Genomic DNA, 14,399 nt, shown 5'->3' with positions numbered 1-14,399 from the left:
ATTTGGTGTAGCTGGGCGCGGCGGTTCATGCCTGTATTCCCAGCATTTTGGAAGGCCAAGGCAGGTGGATCACCTGAGGTCAGGAGTTCAAGACTAGCCTGGCCAACATGGTGAAACCCCATCTCTACTAAAAATACAAAAAATCAGCCAGGCATGGTGGTGGGCACCATGCTACTCAGGAGGCTGAAGCAGGAGAATCCCTTGAACCGGGGAAGCGGAGGTTGCAGTGAGCTGAGATCGCACCATTGCACTACAGCCTGGGCAACAAGAGTAAAACCCCGTCTCAAAAAAAAAAAAAAAAAAAAAAAAAGGAAAAGAAAAGAAAATTTGGTGTATATACACATGGAATTTTCTTTGCCCATAAGAAAGAATGAAATCCTGACATTTGGAGCAGCCTGGATGGAACTGGAGATCATTATGTTAAGTGAAACAAGGCAAGACCAGAAAGACAAATAGTGCCTGTCCTCCCACATTTGTGGGAGCTAAAAAAGTTGATTTCATGGAGGTAAAGAGTAGAATGATAGTTATTAGAGGCTGGGAAGGGTGAGTGAGGGGATGAAGAGAAGTTGGTTAATGGTACAAACATACGGTTATATAGAAGGAATAAGTTTTAATGTCAGTAGCAGAGTGGGTGACTATAACAGCAAGGTATTGTGTATTTGAAAAATAGGGAGAAGATTTGAAATGTTTCCAACACAAATGATAAATGTTTGAAGTGATGAATATCCTAAATATGCCAATTTGACCATTGCATATTGTATTCGTGTATCAAAATATCACATGCACCCCATACATGTGTATAATTATTATATATCAATTAAAATATATAGATTTTTTTAAAAGATTGCTGCTGCAGCTCCACATATCACCTCCTTATCCTAGGAATGAAGAAGTAAAAAAGGGGAAAAGTGATAGCTGAGTTCATCTCAGGGCCCCCTCCTGTTCCCTGGGACTTCAGCCTCTGAGCTTGCAGACCCCAGTACCGCCCCGTCTTTTTGGCGGTTGATCGCACTCTACTTCCTTCTGCTTGGGACTTCTTCCTTCGATGCAAGCCTAACTGCCTCCACCCATCAGGGGTCCATTTTTACCTTGCAGGGCTACGTGGATGTTTTAAGCCATCCCACCCACCACTGCTAAGGATTTGGTGCAGGAAAGGGAGACTGAGGCCTGGGCCCAGTTTGCCATCTTGATCCAGTCTCCCTGGCTGCTTCATCTTTTCTAGAATTTCTCACATTCTACTGACGTCCCGGCTTGCCAGTGCTGCTAAAGTCATTTCAGGGTGGTGGGGGAGAGGGGAGAGGGAACATGCATGTTCACTTGGCCATCTGGAGCTGAAACTCTTGTTTAGTTCCTGCCAGGGAAGAGGAAGCAGCTCCGGGAGGTCCGGGAGAGCATTCGCTTCCTGCGCCAGGTGGGCAGGGACTGGGTCCAGCGCCGCCGGGAGGCCCTGAAGAGGGGTGAGGAGGTTCCTGCCGACATCCTCACACAGATTCTCAAAGGTGCGAGGGCCCCCTCTGCAGACTGGGGAGGGTGGGGTGGGCCGGGACGTCCCCCAGGTGATTCATCGCCTCTGGCTCTGTTTGGCTTAAGAGGAGAAACACAGTTAGTTCTTTATGAGCTGTGGGGAAAGGGAGCAAATATTTGCTGGGAACTGAGACTCTCCTTGTCTTTCAGCTGAAGAGGGGGCCCAGGACGATGAGGGTCTGCTGGACAACTTCGTCACCTTCTTCATTGCTGGTTTGTAGCTTTAGTGGTGACCAAGGGCCCGGAGCTCTGCAGAAATACTGCAGACCATGGATCCCTCAAATCCAACTCTCTGGGATTTTGGGGGCTATCTGAGCAGAGCTCACCATAGGACTAGGGGGCTGGGCTAAAGGGAGCAGAAACCCCTTCTTCTTGCTGTCTTGGGGGCATCTGACCTGGTAGTGCAGCTGGCAATTGTGGGGATGTGTGAAGCTGGCCTTTCAGCTGCAGAGAGCTTGGCTGTGTGAATGCAGGCTTCCCCTCACTCAGAATTTGCGGGGAGGCCTGCATTAGACTGGCACAAAAAGAGATGCTAAGCAGCTTCATTCGTTTGCTCATCAGATATTTCCTGAACATGGTTCTTCACCTAGAAAACTCCTCTTCACCTGTCAGCGAGCCCTCACATGCCTCCTCCTCAGGGAAGCGCAGGCTGCCTCAGGCCCTCAGCTAGAAGCTGGCTGCAGGCCTGGAGCTCCTCCCCACCACCCACCTCATAGTGTTAAGCTGTTCATTTATTTGTGGTAATTGAGTGAGGTCTGTTCCCCACCAGACTTGATGAGCAAAGGGTCAGGTTGTTTAGCTCACCTCTGTTCTGCCAGGGCCCAGTGCGGTAGCTTCCCACGAACATTGACTGAAATACACAAACAAATGGTTGACACTAGGCACCGGGAAGATGGAGGTGAACAAGATGAGGGACAGTTCCTAGTCTAATGGCAGAGGTGGACAGACAGAGACAAGTACTGATGGACGAAGAGGTCTACAGGTGAACGGCATGGAGGAAGGCCCTTTAGGTGGGAGAAGCACTTGCAGATGCCCCAGGAGATTAGAAATGGCCAGTGTTAAAGCAAGGCTGCAGGGCGCCATTCCCTGCAGTGGATAGAAGGGACTTGTGGAACCAATGGCTGGTCCTCTTCCTGCAACTGGAAACCCAGGTCCTGGATGAGGCTTCTGGACAGACCTAGCCTCAGTCTCCTCATCTGTAAAATGGGGGCCTTGAGGAACTCTCCAGGCTTCTATCCAACCTTCCAAAGAGGGTGTATTAATCCCGTCTCATCCCTCCAGTCTATCCCTGAGCCCTGCGTCCAGATGCTATGGGGGACTGGCCGAGGGCAGGGTGGGTTGTGTCTGTCTTTCCCTTTGCCCGTGAGGAAACTGAGGCTGAGGAGGGAAGTGGCCTCCTATAGTCACAGCCAGCGATGCAGAGCTGGGGCCAGGGCTGCTCTGTTCTCCCACCCCGCTCCCCAGCTGAGGGCTCCGCTGGCTGTGTGACTGGCCCATTTCCACACCCTAGGAGCTGGGCCCTTCTTCCCAGCTCTGACTTGCTGTAAGATACAGGCCCTTCTGCATTCAAGCGGAGCCCCTCAAGCACCTTGGCTGGCCAGTGGTTGCCACCTGGTAAGCCACCTACTCCTTCAGAGTAAACTCATGTCTGTTGCCTCTCAGGCTAACTTGGAGGGGTTGACTTTATCACCTTGGCCAGAGCCTGCTAAAAGTCAAAATCTGCCTCCCGAAACGTCCGCCACCCCTCATAGAACCTCAGGGTCATGAGGGGCTTTTGTGTGTGCACTGCAGCATGGGAAGGAGAGGCCTTGGGCTCACCGACTTTGAATTGTGTCCCTCCCCACTCTCCCTGCTGTGTGACCAGAGACCCATTCCTCTCCACCTCCACTTTTTCTTCTCCAAAATGGAGGTGAGCACCTCCCCGGGCCAAGTGAGACCCAGACGATGGTTCAAGGAAGGGGCTTTTAGACCCAGATGCATGGGGGCAAATGCCATTTACTTGCCAGCACTGGCTGGCATAGAGGCAGACAAACTGTCTCCTTCATCCTGTGGCCCCACGTGGAGCAGCCACTGTCCACCCTTCCCACAGGTCACGAGACCTCTGCCAACCACTTGGCGTTCACAGTGATGGAGCTGTCTCGCCAGCCGGAGATCGTGGCAAGGTATGGGGGGTGATCTTGGGACTGGCAAAGGGGTCTGTCTGATGTCTTGTTCCTGAGGGCCACCTGTCCCTACCTCCCGTGGTTGAGTCCCCTCAACATGCCCTGCTTCCCCCGGGCCTTGGCACGTGCTGTTCCCTCTCTTGGAAACGCTCTCCCTGCTTTTCCCCTGGAGAACACGCCTCCTCCTCCCACTCCTCTTCTAGAAAGGGCTTCTCGGATCCCTAAAGGAGCCACCCATGTTTTCCCTCTGAGCCTCCTCCCAACTCATGAATGTGTTTCCCCGGGACTATTTCATCATGTCTATTCAGCTATGAGACCGGAAGCTCCAGGAGGGCGGGACCGTGGCCTTTTCCCTCCCCACAGTGTACCCAGTGCCTGGCCAGAGCCTGGCAGTGATGATGGAGCAGAATCCCTGCTAATGTGCCAAGGGCATGCTTGTCTTCTGACGGCAAGACAAAGGAGGGCGTCCCTGGGGAGGTGGCATTTGAGTCGGGCCATTGGTTTCCTTAAATACAAACAGGCTCCCTCCAGGACAGTTACATGGAGTGGCTGAAGCAAGTGTCAGAGCTCTCAGAACGCACCAATGGGCTCGGTGGGAGCTCTGGGGAGGTGGGGTCAGGCCTTCAATTACCATTATTAGTCATCAGCAGCATAGAAGGGCGGAAGTGAACATACAATCGTTCTTGGGTTTAAAAATAAGTATAATAGTAATAAGCATTTCATATAAAAATTTTGGGAAAAGCAGAAAAGTTATAATAATAGTAAACCCACCCATGGCACCCCATTCACCCAGAGCCAATTCACTGTTAACTGCTGAGTGCCTGTTCAGCACCTTCTCACCTACTCACGGGCAGCTTTGCTGTGTTTTGTCACCTGCTGTACAGCTGGCTTTTATTCCCCATGCGCCTTGTCACAGCATTGCCCACCTGATTGTAACCTCCTCCCAAATCCACTCTTTTTAAAATTGTGGTAAAATATATATAACATAAAATTCTACATTTTCATTGTTTTTAAGCACACAGTTTAGTGGCATTAAGGGCATTCACATTGTGAATGCCATCCCCCTCCACTGTTTTTTGTTTATTTTTGTTTATTTTTTATTTTTATTTATTCTTTTTCTTTTTTTTTTGAGACAGAGTCTTGCTCTGTCGCCCAGGCTGGAGTGTGATCTCAGCTCCTTGCAACTTCCACCTCCCCGGTTCAAACAATTCTCCTGCCTCAGCCTCCAGAGTAGCTGGGATTACAGGTGTGCACCACCACACCTGGCTAATTTTTTTTTTTTTTTTTTTTTTGTTTTTTTAGTAGAGACAGTGTTTTGCAATGTTGGCCAGGCTGGTCTCAAACTCCTGGCCTGAAGTGATCCACCCGTCTTGACCTCCCAAAATGCTAGGATTACAGGCGTGAGCCACTGCTCCTGGCCTCCGTCTCCAGAACTTTTTCATCTTCCCAAACTGAAAATCTGTCCGTTCTCCCCTCCTCCACCACCGGTAACCACAATTCCACTTCTGTCTCTATGCGTTTGTCTATTCTAGGTGACTTATAGAAGTGGACTCATACAGTATTTGTCTTTTATGTGACTGGCTTATTTTACTCAGATAGTGTCCTCCAAGTTCATCCATGTTGCAGTATGTGTCAGAACTCCCTTCCTTTTTAGGACTTACTAATGTTCCATTGTAAGATCTCTCCCATTTTGCATATTCATTCATCTGTCCATGGATACCTGGGTTGTTTCTTCCTTTTGTCTATTTGGAATAATGCTGCTGTGAGGATGGGTATACAAATATCTTTTTAAGTCCCGGCTTTCAGTTGTTTTGAGTTTATACCCAGAAGTGGGGTTGCTGGATCATATGGTGATTCTATTTTTAATTTTTTGAGGAATCACCATATCGTTTTCCATAGCCGCTGAAACATTTTACATTCCCACCAGCAGTGCGCAAGGGTTCTTTCTGGTTTGTCCACATCCTCGACAATACTTTTGTGTTTGAGATGGAGTCTTGCTCTGTTGCCAGGCTGGAGTGCAGCAGCTCTATCTCTGCTCATTGCAACCTCCACCTCCCAGATTCAAGTGATTCTCATGCCTCAGCCTCCCAAGTAGCTGGGATTACAGGCACCCGCCACCACTCCTGGCTAGTTTTTGTATTTTTAGTAGAGACAGCGTTTCACCATGTTGGCCAGTCTGGTTTCCTACAGCCAATCCCAAACATCAGACACAAAGGGTGGATGTTTTAGGGCCCCTGGAACATGGTTCCTAATGGTTTGGGCACTGTTTTGGATCTGGCTGTCATTGGATCTCTTTAACAGTCTTTGGGCTGGGTGTGGTGACTCATGCCTGTAATCCTAACACTTTGGGAGGCTGAGGCAGGCAGATCACCTGGAGTCAGGAGTTCAAGACCAGCCTGGCCAACATGGTGAAACCCTGACTCTACTAAAAATACAAAAATTAGCTGAGCATGGTGGTGAGCGCCTGTAATCCCAGCTACTCAGGAGGCTGAGGCAGGAGAATTGCTTGAATCCTGGGGGCAGGGGGCGAAGGTTGCAGTGAGCCAAGATTGCACCATTGCACTCTAGCCTGGGCGACAGAGCAAGACTTTGTCTCAAAAAATAAAAATAAAAGTAACAGTGTTTGTGGATGGGGAGCCCCATGCGTCTGTCTTCACCATTCCTTCCAATGTCCCCTTCTTAAAGCTAAGTTGGGGAAAGGCTCCCTTTGGAGATGAACTTGTCTTTGTCTTATCCCACAGGCTGCAGGCCGAGGTGGATGAGGTCATCGGTTCTAAGAGGTACCTGGATTTCGAGGACCTGGGGAGACTGCAGTACCTGTCCCAGGTGTGGGGAGTAGGAGGGAAGCTTCTGGGCAGTGTGGGTGATTCATGTCATCAGGCCTGCTGCCTCCCAGGACCTTTTAGGACAGTGGTTTTCAAACTTTGCTGCATAGGAGACTCCCCTAGAAGATTTAAAGTATCCCGAGGCCCAGGCTGCCCAAGACTAATGATGTCAGAGTCAAGGAGCTCCCCAGACCATCCCAGTATTCAGCTTAGCTTGGAAACTGGCCCTTTAGTAAATCATGCCGTATTTGTGCTTCCCGGCTAGGCTGGAGTTCCAGATCCTTAAGCTTTTCCTGGTGGAGTCAGGCTCAGCAGCACCTCCCCGAGCTGCTGCAGCACAGCAGGAGGCCTTTCGGGTTCTGCTGTGGCTCTCTGGAATGGTGGGAGCCCTGATTCCTGGTCCCAGCTCTGCCATTGTGGCCTTGCACAGCTCCCTTCTCCTTCTGGACCTCAGTTTCTCCATCTGCCACGTGATGGTGAGACTGATGTCCCAGGGGCCTGGGACCCAGGCCAGGGTGAGGGTATACATTCAGCCTATGGGTGGGAAAGAGAGGGGTCCCAGGCATGCCACTGGCCAGCATGATCTGTGGCCTCTCCCAACCTCTCTTGTTATCTCCCCTTGTGGCTTCTCTAGGTCCTCAAAGAGTCGCTGAGGCTGTACCCACCAGCATGGGGCACCTTTCGCCTGCTGGAAGAGGAGACCTTGATCGATGGGGTCAGAGTCCCCGGCAACACCCCGCTCTTGGTGGGTGGAGGCCCTGGGGGCCCTGGGGTGGGCTGGCCTGCTTGCCCCAGTGGTGGTGAATTTGGGACTCACCAGGGGAGCCCGTGGCCCCGTTCCTATCACTGCGCTGGGCCTTGCTGGCTGCCCTGTTCTTTCTCACGGAGTCTCACCATAGCCCTGTGAGGGCTTTTTCCCCTCCTCACACTGTTCAGCAGAAGATTACAGCAGGTCATTCTGGAAGGGAGGTGCCCCTTTTACAGCTGAGGACACTGAGGTTCAGAGAGGTTCGGTCACTTTCCTGGGGTCATACAGCTGGCGAAGAGCAGATATGGAAAGTGCCCAGTTTCACAGTTGACCCAAACTTGTCCTGGTTCTTTCCCTCCTCGCACTTTATAACTCTTTCTCTCTCGGCTTTCTCCCCGGACCTCCTTTACCTTGTGTCTCTTTGTTTGCTTACTTATTCATTTATCTATTCATCCAGGCATTTATTCATGTATAATAGCCCCTAAACCCCCCCCACCAAACCAGGAAACTAGGATGTAGTCACTCCCTGCTCTTCTGAGAAGGAATCACTAATCTGAATTGTGTGTTTGCCATTCCCTCGTGTGTGTGTGTGTGTGTGCGCCTGTGTGCACTCATGCAGTAATATGTTGTAGGACTTGCTTTTTGACTCAGTATAAAGATTGGTAAGATTTGTGTAGGCTTCTCTATGGGGCCGTGGGACAATCACCATTGCTGATCAATTCTCAGGTGACAGGCATTTGAGAGGTGCCCAGTTTGTCCCTATTATGAGCACCACAGCAACGATGCCATTTCTGTCTGTGTGCCAGGAGCAGTGTGTGAGCAAGCTCCTCAGGCATGTACCCAGAAGTGGCAGTGCTGGGTTGTAGGACCTGCGACTGTTCAGCTTTACAGACTAATGCCACATTGTCTTCCAAAGTGGCTGCACCAACTTAGACGCCCACTAGTGGTGAGGGACAGCACCTGCTGTTCTTTATTGTCTCCAACACTTAGCATGGTTCAATTTTGTATCTGCTGCCATCCAAATATGTGTTTAAAAAAAAGTATTTCACTGTGGTCTTGATTTGTGCTTTCCTGATTACTAACTAGTTAACAGTGAGCATCTGACCCTGTTTTCTCTGTCTCTGAGATGTGGGCTCAGTTTCCCTTTTGGGGTAGTGTGTTTTTTCATATTGCTATGTGGAGCTTTATTTTATTTTATTATTTTTTTACAGCATACATTTATTAATTATTATTTTTATTATTAATTTTTAGATGGAGTCTCGCTCTGTCCCCCAGGCTGGAGTGCAGTGGCGCCATCTCCACTTATTGCAACCTCTGCCTCCTGGGTTCAAGCAATTCTCATGCCTCAGCCTCCCAAGTAGCTGGGATTACAGGTGCACACCACCACGCCTGGCTAAATTTTGTATTTTTAGTAGAGATGGGGTTTCACCAGGTTGGCCAGGCTGTTATCAAACTCCTGACCTCAAGTGATCCACCTGCCTCGGCCTCCCAAAGTACTGGGATTACAGGTGTGAGCCAGCGTGCCTGGCCCTGGAGCTTTACTTTAAAAACTCATGTGTTCATCTTTTGTCTGGTATGTTTGTCATCTTTGTGGCTTGTCTTCATTAATGTGTTTTTGATGATCTACATCTCTTAATATTTTTAACAATTACTTCTTTTGCTTTGCCTTGTTTAAGAAATCCTTCTCTATTCTGAGTTCAGGGCATTCACTTACATTGTCCTCAAACAATTTTACATTTTTCTTTTCAAAGCTGAGCTTGTAACTACCTAGAATTGATTTTGTGTGTGGTTTCAAGGCAGGGACCCATCTCTATTGATTTGCCAGGGCTATTGTAACAAAGTGCCACAGACTTTGGCTTAAACAACAGAAATTTATTTTCTCCCAGTCCTGGAGGCTAGAAGTCTGAGATCAAGGTGTTGGGAAGCTGGTTTCTTCTGAGGGCACACTCCTTGGTGTGCAGACAGCCACCTTCTCCCTGCGTCTCCACGTGTTCTTCCTTCTGTGTGTCTGTGTCCTAATCTCTTCTTATAAGGACACCAGTCAGGTTGGATTAGGGCCCATCCTAAGTACCTCATTTTAAGTTAATCACCTCGTTAAAGACCTTGTCTCCAAACACAGCCGCATACTGAGGTACTGGGGGTTAGGACTCCAACATGTGAATTTGTTGGGGACAAAATTCAGCCCATGACAGGATCCTTTTTATTTTTACCTATGAGGAAGGAGGAGCCCCAGCCCCTGCTCGCAGCCCCTCTCCTCCCAGGGCTCTGCCCCACTTCCCCCAGCATCCATCCAAGCCTCATCTGTGGCCACTCTGTCATCTGTTTTGCCGAGCTTTCTTTTGAATACCCCTGTATCAATACCACTATGCCATAATGGCCATCTCCTTAGATCCCCTTAAGCTGGGAGGGGAGGCCCTGTGGCTCACTCTCAGCCTGGGGGTGCCACCCTGTGGGCTTTGAGTGGGCAGACTGGGCTCCATCCCCAGCTCTGCTGCTGGCTGGCTGGGTCATCTCCATCAGGCCTTCGGCTTCCTCTTTGTTAGGCTGGGGGGAGTGGTGATGGCACCCAAGCCACAGCCTGTCAAGAAGCGTCAGTAGGATGACGTACATCATGTGCCTGGCAACAATCCCTGGCACATCGCAGGTGCCCTAAACCCAGCCCCCGTGCCTGATGCTCCCACTCACTTGCTGGAGCTCAGCTCCAGCGCTCCCTGTACCCTCTGCTGCGCTGACCCCAGCACAGAGAGCCAGGGGTGGAGCAGGCTCAGGAGGAGATTTTGTCCCAGTGTTTGGAGGCCAAGGACACAGAGTGAGCATCAGCCCCACTCAGGAGGAACCACACATGCAAGTGGACGGCTGGTGGGGTCTGCAGCTCCTCCACTCCCACCCCTGCCGAAGCAGGCCTTGAGTTGAAGAGAAACTGAATATAACAGTTCTCAGGATCTAGAGGAAGTTGGCCTCACAGAGTCAGATCTGAGTTTGAATCTCGATTTGGCCATTTATTTGCCTGGTGACTTCAGGTGAGTCACTGAGCCTCTCTCTGGGTCTCAGTTCCCTCATCTGTAAAATGGGGATAATGATGGCTCCCCCACAGGGCTGTGCCCAGCACAGGATGACACAGTATGCCCAGCTGGCACAGTCAGCTGTCCTCGCTCTTAAGGGATTTTCTAGGGGGCCGGTACAATCGACACCTACCTAGATGGGGGTGAAGCCATGCGGGGAGGAGAGTGGGACCCACTCTGCTCCGAGTAGCCCTGTTGGGTGGCCTCAGTGGCTCAAGAGGTGCCAGGGGAACAACCTGGGAACCGGAGACGAGCGGACCCTTTGCCCGCAGTTCAGCACCTATGTCATGGGGCGGATGGACACATACTTTGAGGACCCGCTGACTTTCAACCCCGATCGCTTCGGCCCCGGAGCACCCAAGTAAGTCCCTCCTCGAGCTGCCCATGAGTGGGGCTGGTGGGAGAAGGACAGACACAGCGGCCTCTGGTCTGAGCCAGAGGCGCCCGCTGAGCCCACATAGCCTTCCAGATCCCTGTGAGGTGGCTGTAGAGGAAATCACAACTCAGAGAGGTTAAGTAACTTGCCCAAGTGGCAGAGCAGGGGTCTGGCCCCAGCTCAGTCTTGTTCTAAAGTGCATGCTCACAAGCAGCACCAAATACTGGGAAGCTGGGTGATTTCATCTCCCCAAACCTTGAGGTTCCTGTCTGAGAAATGGGACCATCCGTGGCTGCATCTGGAAGTTGCTGTGGGGGTCAACACGTTAACGTACCAAAGCCATGGTGGGAAGAGCTGGACTCCACAGCTTGCCCGAGTTCAGATCCAGGCTCTGCCCAGAGCTGGATGTAAATTTATGACCTGGAGTGAGTTGCTTTGCCCCTCTGAGCCTCAGTTTCTCCACGTGTGAAATGGGACAACATAAGCTCCTTCCAGGAGGGTAAAAGGAGGAGAAAAAGAGAGAATGCAGATCCAGCCCTCGGCAGAGTCAGCGGTTCATGCTTTGCATGCAAAGTGCCCAGCCCCTGGCTCTAAGTCTGTGTTCATCCAGACATGGGTTAACTGCTGTCTTCCTTGTGTTGTTCCTGTGGGGATGTCTGGGGCTGCTGGCCTTGTGATTCCTCTCTTTCCCTGCAGGCCACGGTTCACCTACTTCCCCTTCTCCCTGGGCCACCGCTCCTGCATCGGGCAGCAGTTTGCTCAGGTAGGAGAGGCAGAGGCAGTGGCTGCAGGGGTGGTGGCTCATCCTGAGCCAGGAAGCATCTCAGAACCCCTGCTCTGGGGCTGCTGGGCTGTGGGCTCGGGACCCAGCGGAGCCAGACCCAGACGACTGGCTGTGTTTTGCACGGAGGAGAGTGCGAAACACAGGAGGCCCTCCAGGAGGAGAGCTGGCTGTGACATTTACTGCTCTTTCACTCACTCATTCTGTCTTTGCTTCTTCATTCCTTCCTCATTTTGTCTGCTGGGCCCAGATGGAGGTAAAGGTGGTCATGGCAAAGCTGCTGCAGAGGCTGGAGTTCCGGCTGGTGCCCGGGCAGCGCTTCGGGCTGCAGGAGCAGGCCACGCTCAAGCCACTGGACCCAGTGCTGTGCACCCTGCGGCCCCGCGGCTGGCAGCCCACACCCCCACCGCCCCCCTGCTGAGGGGGCCCCCAGGCAGGATGAGACTCCTCGGGCAAGGGCCGTGCCCGCCCACCTGTTGCCCACGGCCACCCACCCTTCTACCCTGTCCCATCCCCTGGGCCACCCTTCACGCTGGCTTCCAGCGGGCCCTCTGCCAACTGCCTGCTTCACACCCCTCAGCGCTCCCTGTCACCTGTGGACTCCACGGCCCTTCCTGGACTGGCCCTTGCCGCCCAACTCTCAGCCACCACCATTGTCCCTACCACTGAGCCCTTGCACAGGCCACTTCCTCAGACGAGACACCCTAACTCTTGCTCACTCCCTAAAGCCCTCTTCAGGTGTCACCTCCTCCAAGAAGCCCTCCTTGCCACCCCCAGCCGGGTCAGGGGCCCCTCCTCTGTGCTCCCTCAGTCACCTGTGCTACCTCTAACACCACACTGACCACACTGTATTGTGAGTGTCCGTTGATGTGACCAATTGCCCTCCCAGGCTGTCAGCGCCTCAAGGGTAGGGTCTGTGTGTGATTCGTCTCTGAGCCCCCTGTGCCCACCCGGGGCCCGGCACAGAGTCGATGCTCAATAAATGTGTGTTGACTGCATGAATGACCTGGAACCAGGCCCTGTGCTCTCGCCTCGGCTTGCTCATCTGTGAAAAGGGGGAGATGTGGAGGCTGGCAGAGCTCTGGAAGCTGCAAGCCCGCAGGTGCCCCAGAGATGCCCCGACAATGCTGCTTGGGAGAGACTGCCCCAGGTTACCCGCCTGTTCCTGTGCTGTATTCATGGCCATGTCCCTGGGTGCTGTGTGAGGTTGGGACTGGGTGGGTGACTGGCTCTGACAGCTGGATTTGAGAGGTCAGGGAGGCCCCTGAGCCTCTCTTGGGAGCAGCTTGGTGGAGCAGCGCCCCGTGCTGCCCTCCTGACCTGGCAGCAGGGCAGGGCAGGTAAGACTGCAGCCCTCGTGGTGGTGATGGGGAAAAGCCATCCCTTCCTCCCCAGGACCGTGTCCTCTGAGCCCATCCAAGGAAGACGTCCTGCCCCGAGTTTCTCCTTCAGTCATTGGGAGCTTGTCTTTGTGCAGAGAGAAAAAGCTGCCCTCGTGGCCAGGCGTGGTGGCTCACGCCTGTAATCCCATCACTTTGGGAGGCCGAGGCAGGTGGATCACCAACATGGCGAAACCCTGTCCCTACTTAAAAATACAAAAATTAACCGGGCATGATGGTGGGTGCCTGTAGTCCCAGTTACTTGGAGTCTGAGGCAGGAGAATTGCTTGAACCCGGGAGGCAGAGGTTGCAGTGAGCCGAGATCGTGCCACTCCACTCCAGCCTTGCGACAGTCAGACTCCGTCTTAAAAAAAAGAAAAGAAAAAGCTGCCCTCTCCCCTGCCTGGGCCATGTGCCCCCTGGAAAGACCCCTCCCCACACAGGGAAGGCACAGATGTGTGCTGGCCCCTGATGTGCATTGTCGGTCTCCTTCGGTCCTTGCCGCAGTCTTGAATGATGGCTCCAAGGGATGGTCCCATCAAGCAGATGAGGACACTGAGACTCAGGGGCGTAAGTGACATGCTCATTACAGGTGGGGCCTGGGGTGGCTCTGAGAATGGAGGAGACAAGTGTTTGGGTTCCCAGCCTACCCCTCTCCCCAGCCCAGGTGGGGGATGCACACCCCAGCCTCTGGGCAGAGGGTTGGGCCCCCGGGACGCCTCCAGAACTGCAGCGTTCTTGCAAAGAGAGGGTCCTCCTGCTCCCCTAGCACCTCGCCTGACCATGTAGGTACCTGGCCAGCCCCTCATCAAGCTGCACCCTCCACCCCCTCCATTTCCAGCTCCCTGTCTGGGGGGGCCCCAAACTCACCACCCACTCTGAGAATGGTATGCCCGGGCTCAGCCTCCAGATCAAACTCACCCCTGGCCAGAAGCAGCCCCTTCCCACAGCCACCCCAAATGCTGCTATCTCCCAGCATCCTGTTCCCAAGCCCCCAGCCGGGCACTGTTCCCCGACCTGCTCTGCTGTGCCCCCCTCCCCTGCCCCCTGCAGCCCTTCTCTGAGGTTCACCAGTACCCACATGCCTGCCCCTGCTTCCCACAGTTAACGCCCTCTGCCTCCTGCTGTGGCTGGACCCGGTCCCCATAGGACAGCACCTCCTTCACAGTCCATCTAAAAGGACCACAGGCCACCGGCCACAGTACTGCAGCGACGCAACCCAGCATTGTCTGGTGGGGCCCGGAGGGATCGGCTCCCTCTGGAGACTTCAAGTTCCCGGCTTGACCAGCCCCTGACCTGGCAAATATCCGTCCATTGCTGAGCCTGAGCCTTCACACCATGATTTATTCAAATCCTGCCAGGAAACAGGAGCCAACTATGCCCCATTTCACAGAAGGGGAAGTCAAGGCCACAGCCACAGCTGGGCCATAGTGGAGTCAGCACTTAAACCTGTGGCCCTTCGCATCCAGTGGCCTTCCACAGGTTCAGCATGCCCTACCCCTGCAGGCCTGGGCTTGTCTTCTGCACCCCCCAGGAATCCCA

At 52.9% G+C, this 14,399-nt stretch overlaps 1 protein-coding gene across 1 annotated transcript in view; it reads left to right on the top strand.

The window, feature by feature from the left end:
* Positions 1-12,490, top strand: part of LOC101024697 (cholesterol 24-hydroxylase) — a 43,616-nt gene extending 31,126 nt beyond the window's left edge. Inside the window, exons 8-15 of the mRNA XM_003902258.4 lie at positions 1,349-1,499; positions 1,675-1,737; positions 3,614-3,686; positions 6,428-6,512; positions 7,146-7,256; positions 10,594-10,682; positions 11,394-11,460; positions 11,729-12,490. Coding sequence (XP_003902307.1) covers positions 1,349-1,499; positions 1,675-1,737; positions 3,614-3,686; positions 6,428-6,512; positions 7,146-7,256; positions 10,594-10,682; positions 11,394-11,460; positions 11,729-11,899 — 810 coding nt within the window. The 3' untranslated portion in view covers positions 11,900-12,490. The remainder of the gene's footprint in view (positions 1-1,348; positions 1,500-1,674; positions 1,738-3,613; positions 3,687-6,427; positions 6,513-7,145; positions 7,257-10,593; positions 10,683-11,393; positions 11,461-11,728) is intronic.
* The last annotated feature ends 1,909 nt before the right edge of the window (positions 12,491-14,399 follow it).

Source organism: Papio anubis, chromosome 7, assembly GCF_008728515.1.
Source record: "Papio anubis isolate 15944 chromosome 7, Panubis1.0, whole genome shotgun sequence".
NCBI classification, from domain to species: Eukaryota; Metazoa; Chordata; class Mammalia; order Primates; family Cercopithecidae; genus Papio; species Papio anubis.
This window is presented reverse-complemented; position numbering and strand designations above follow the sequence as displayed.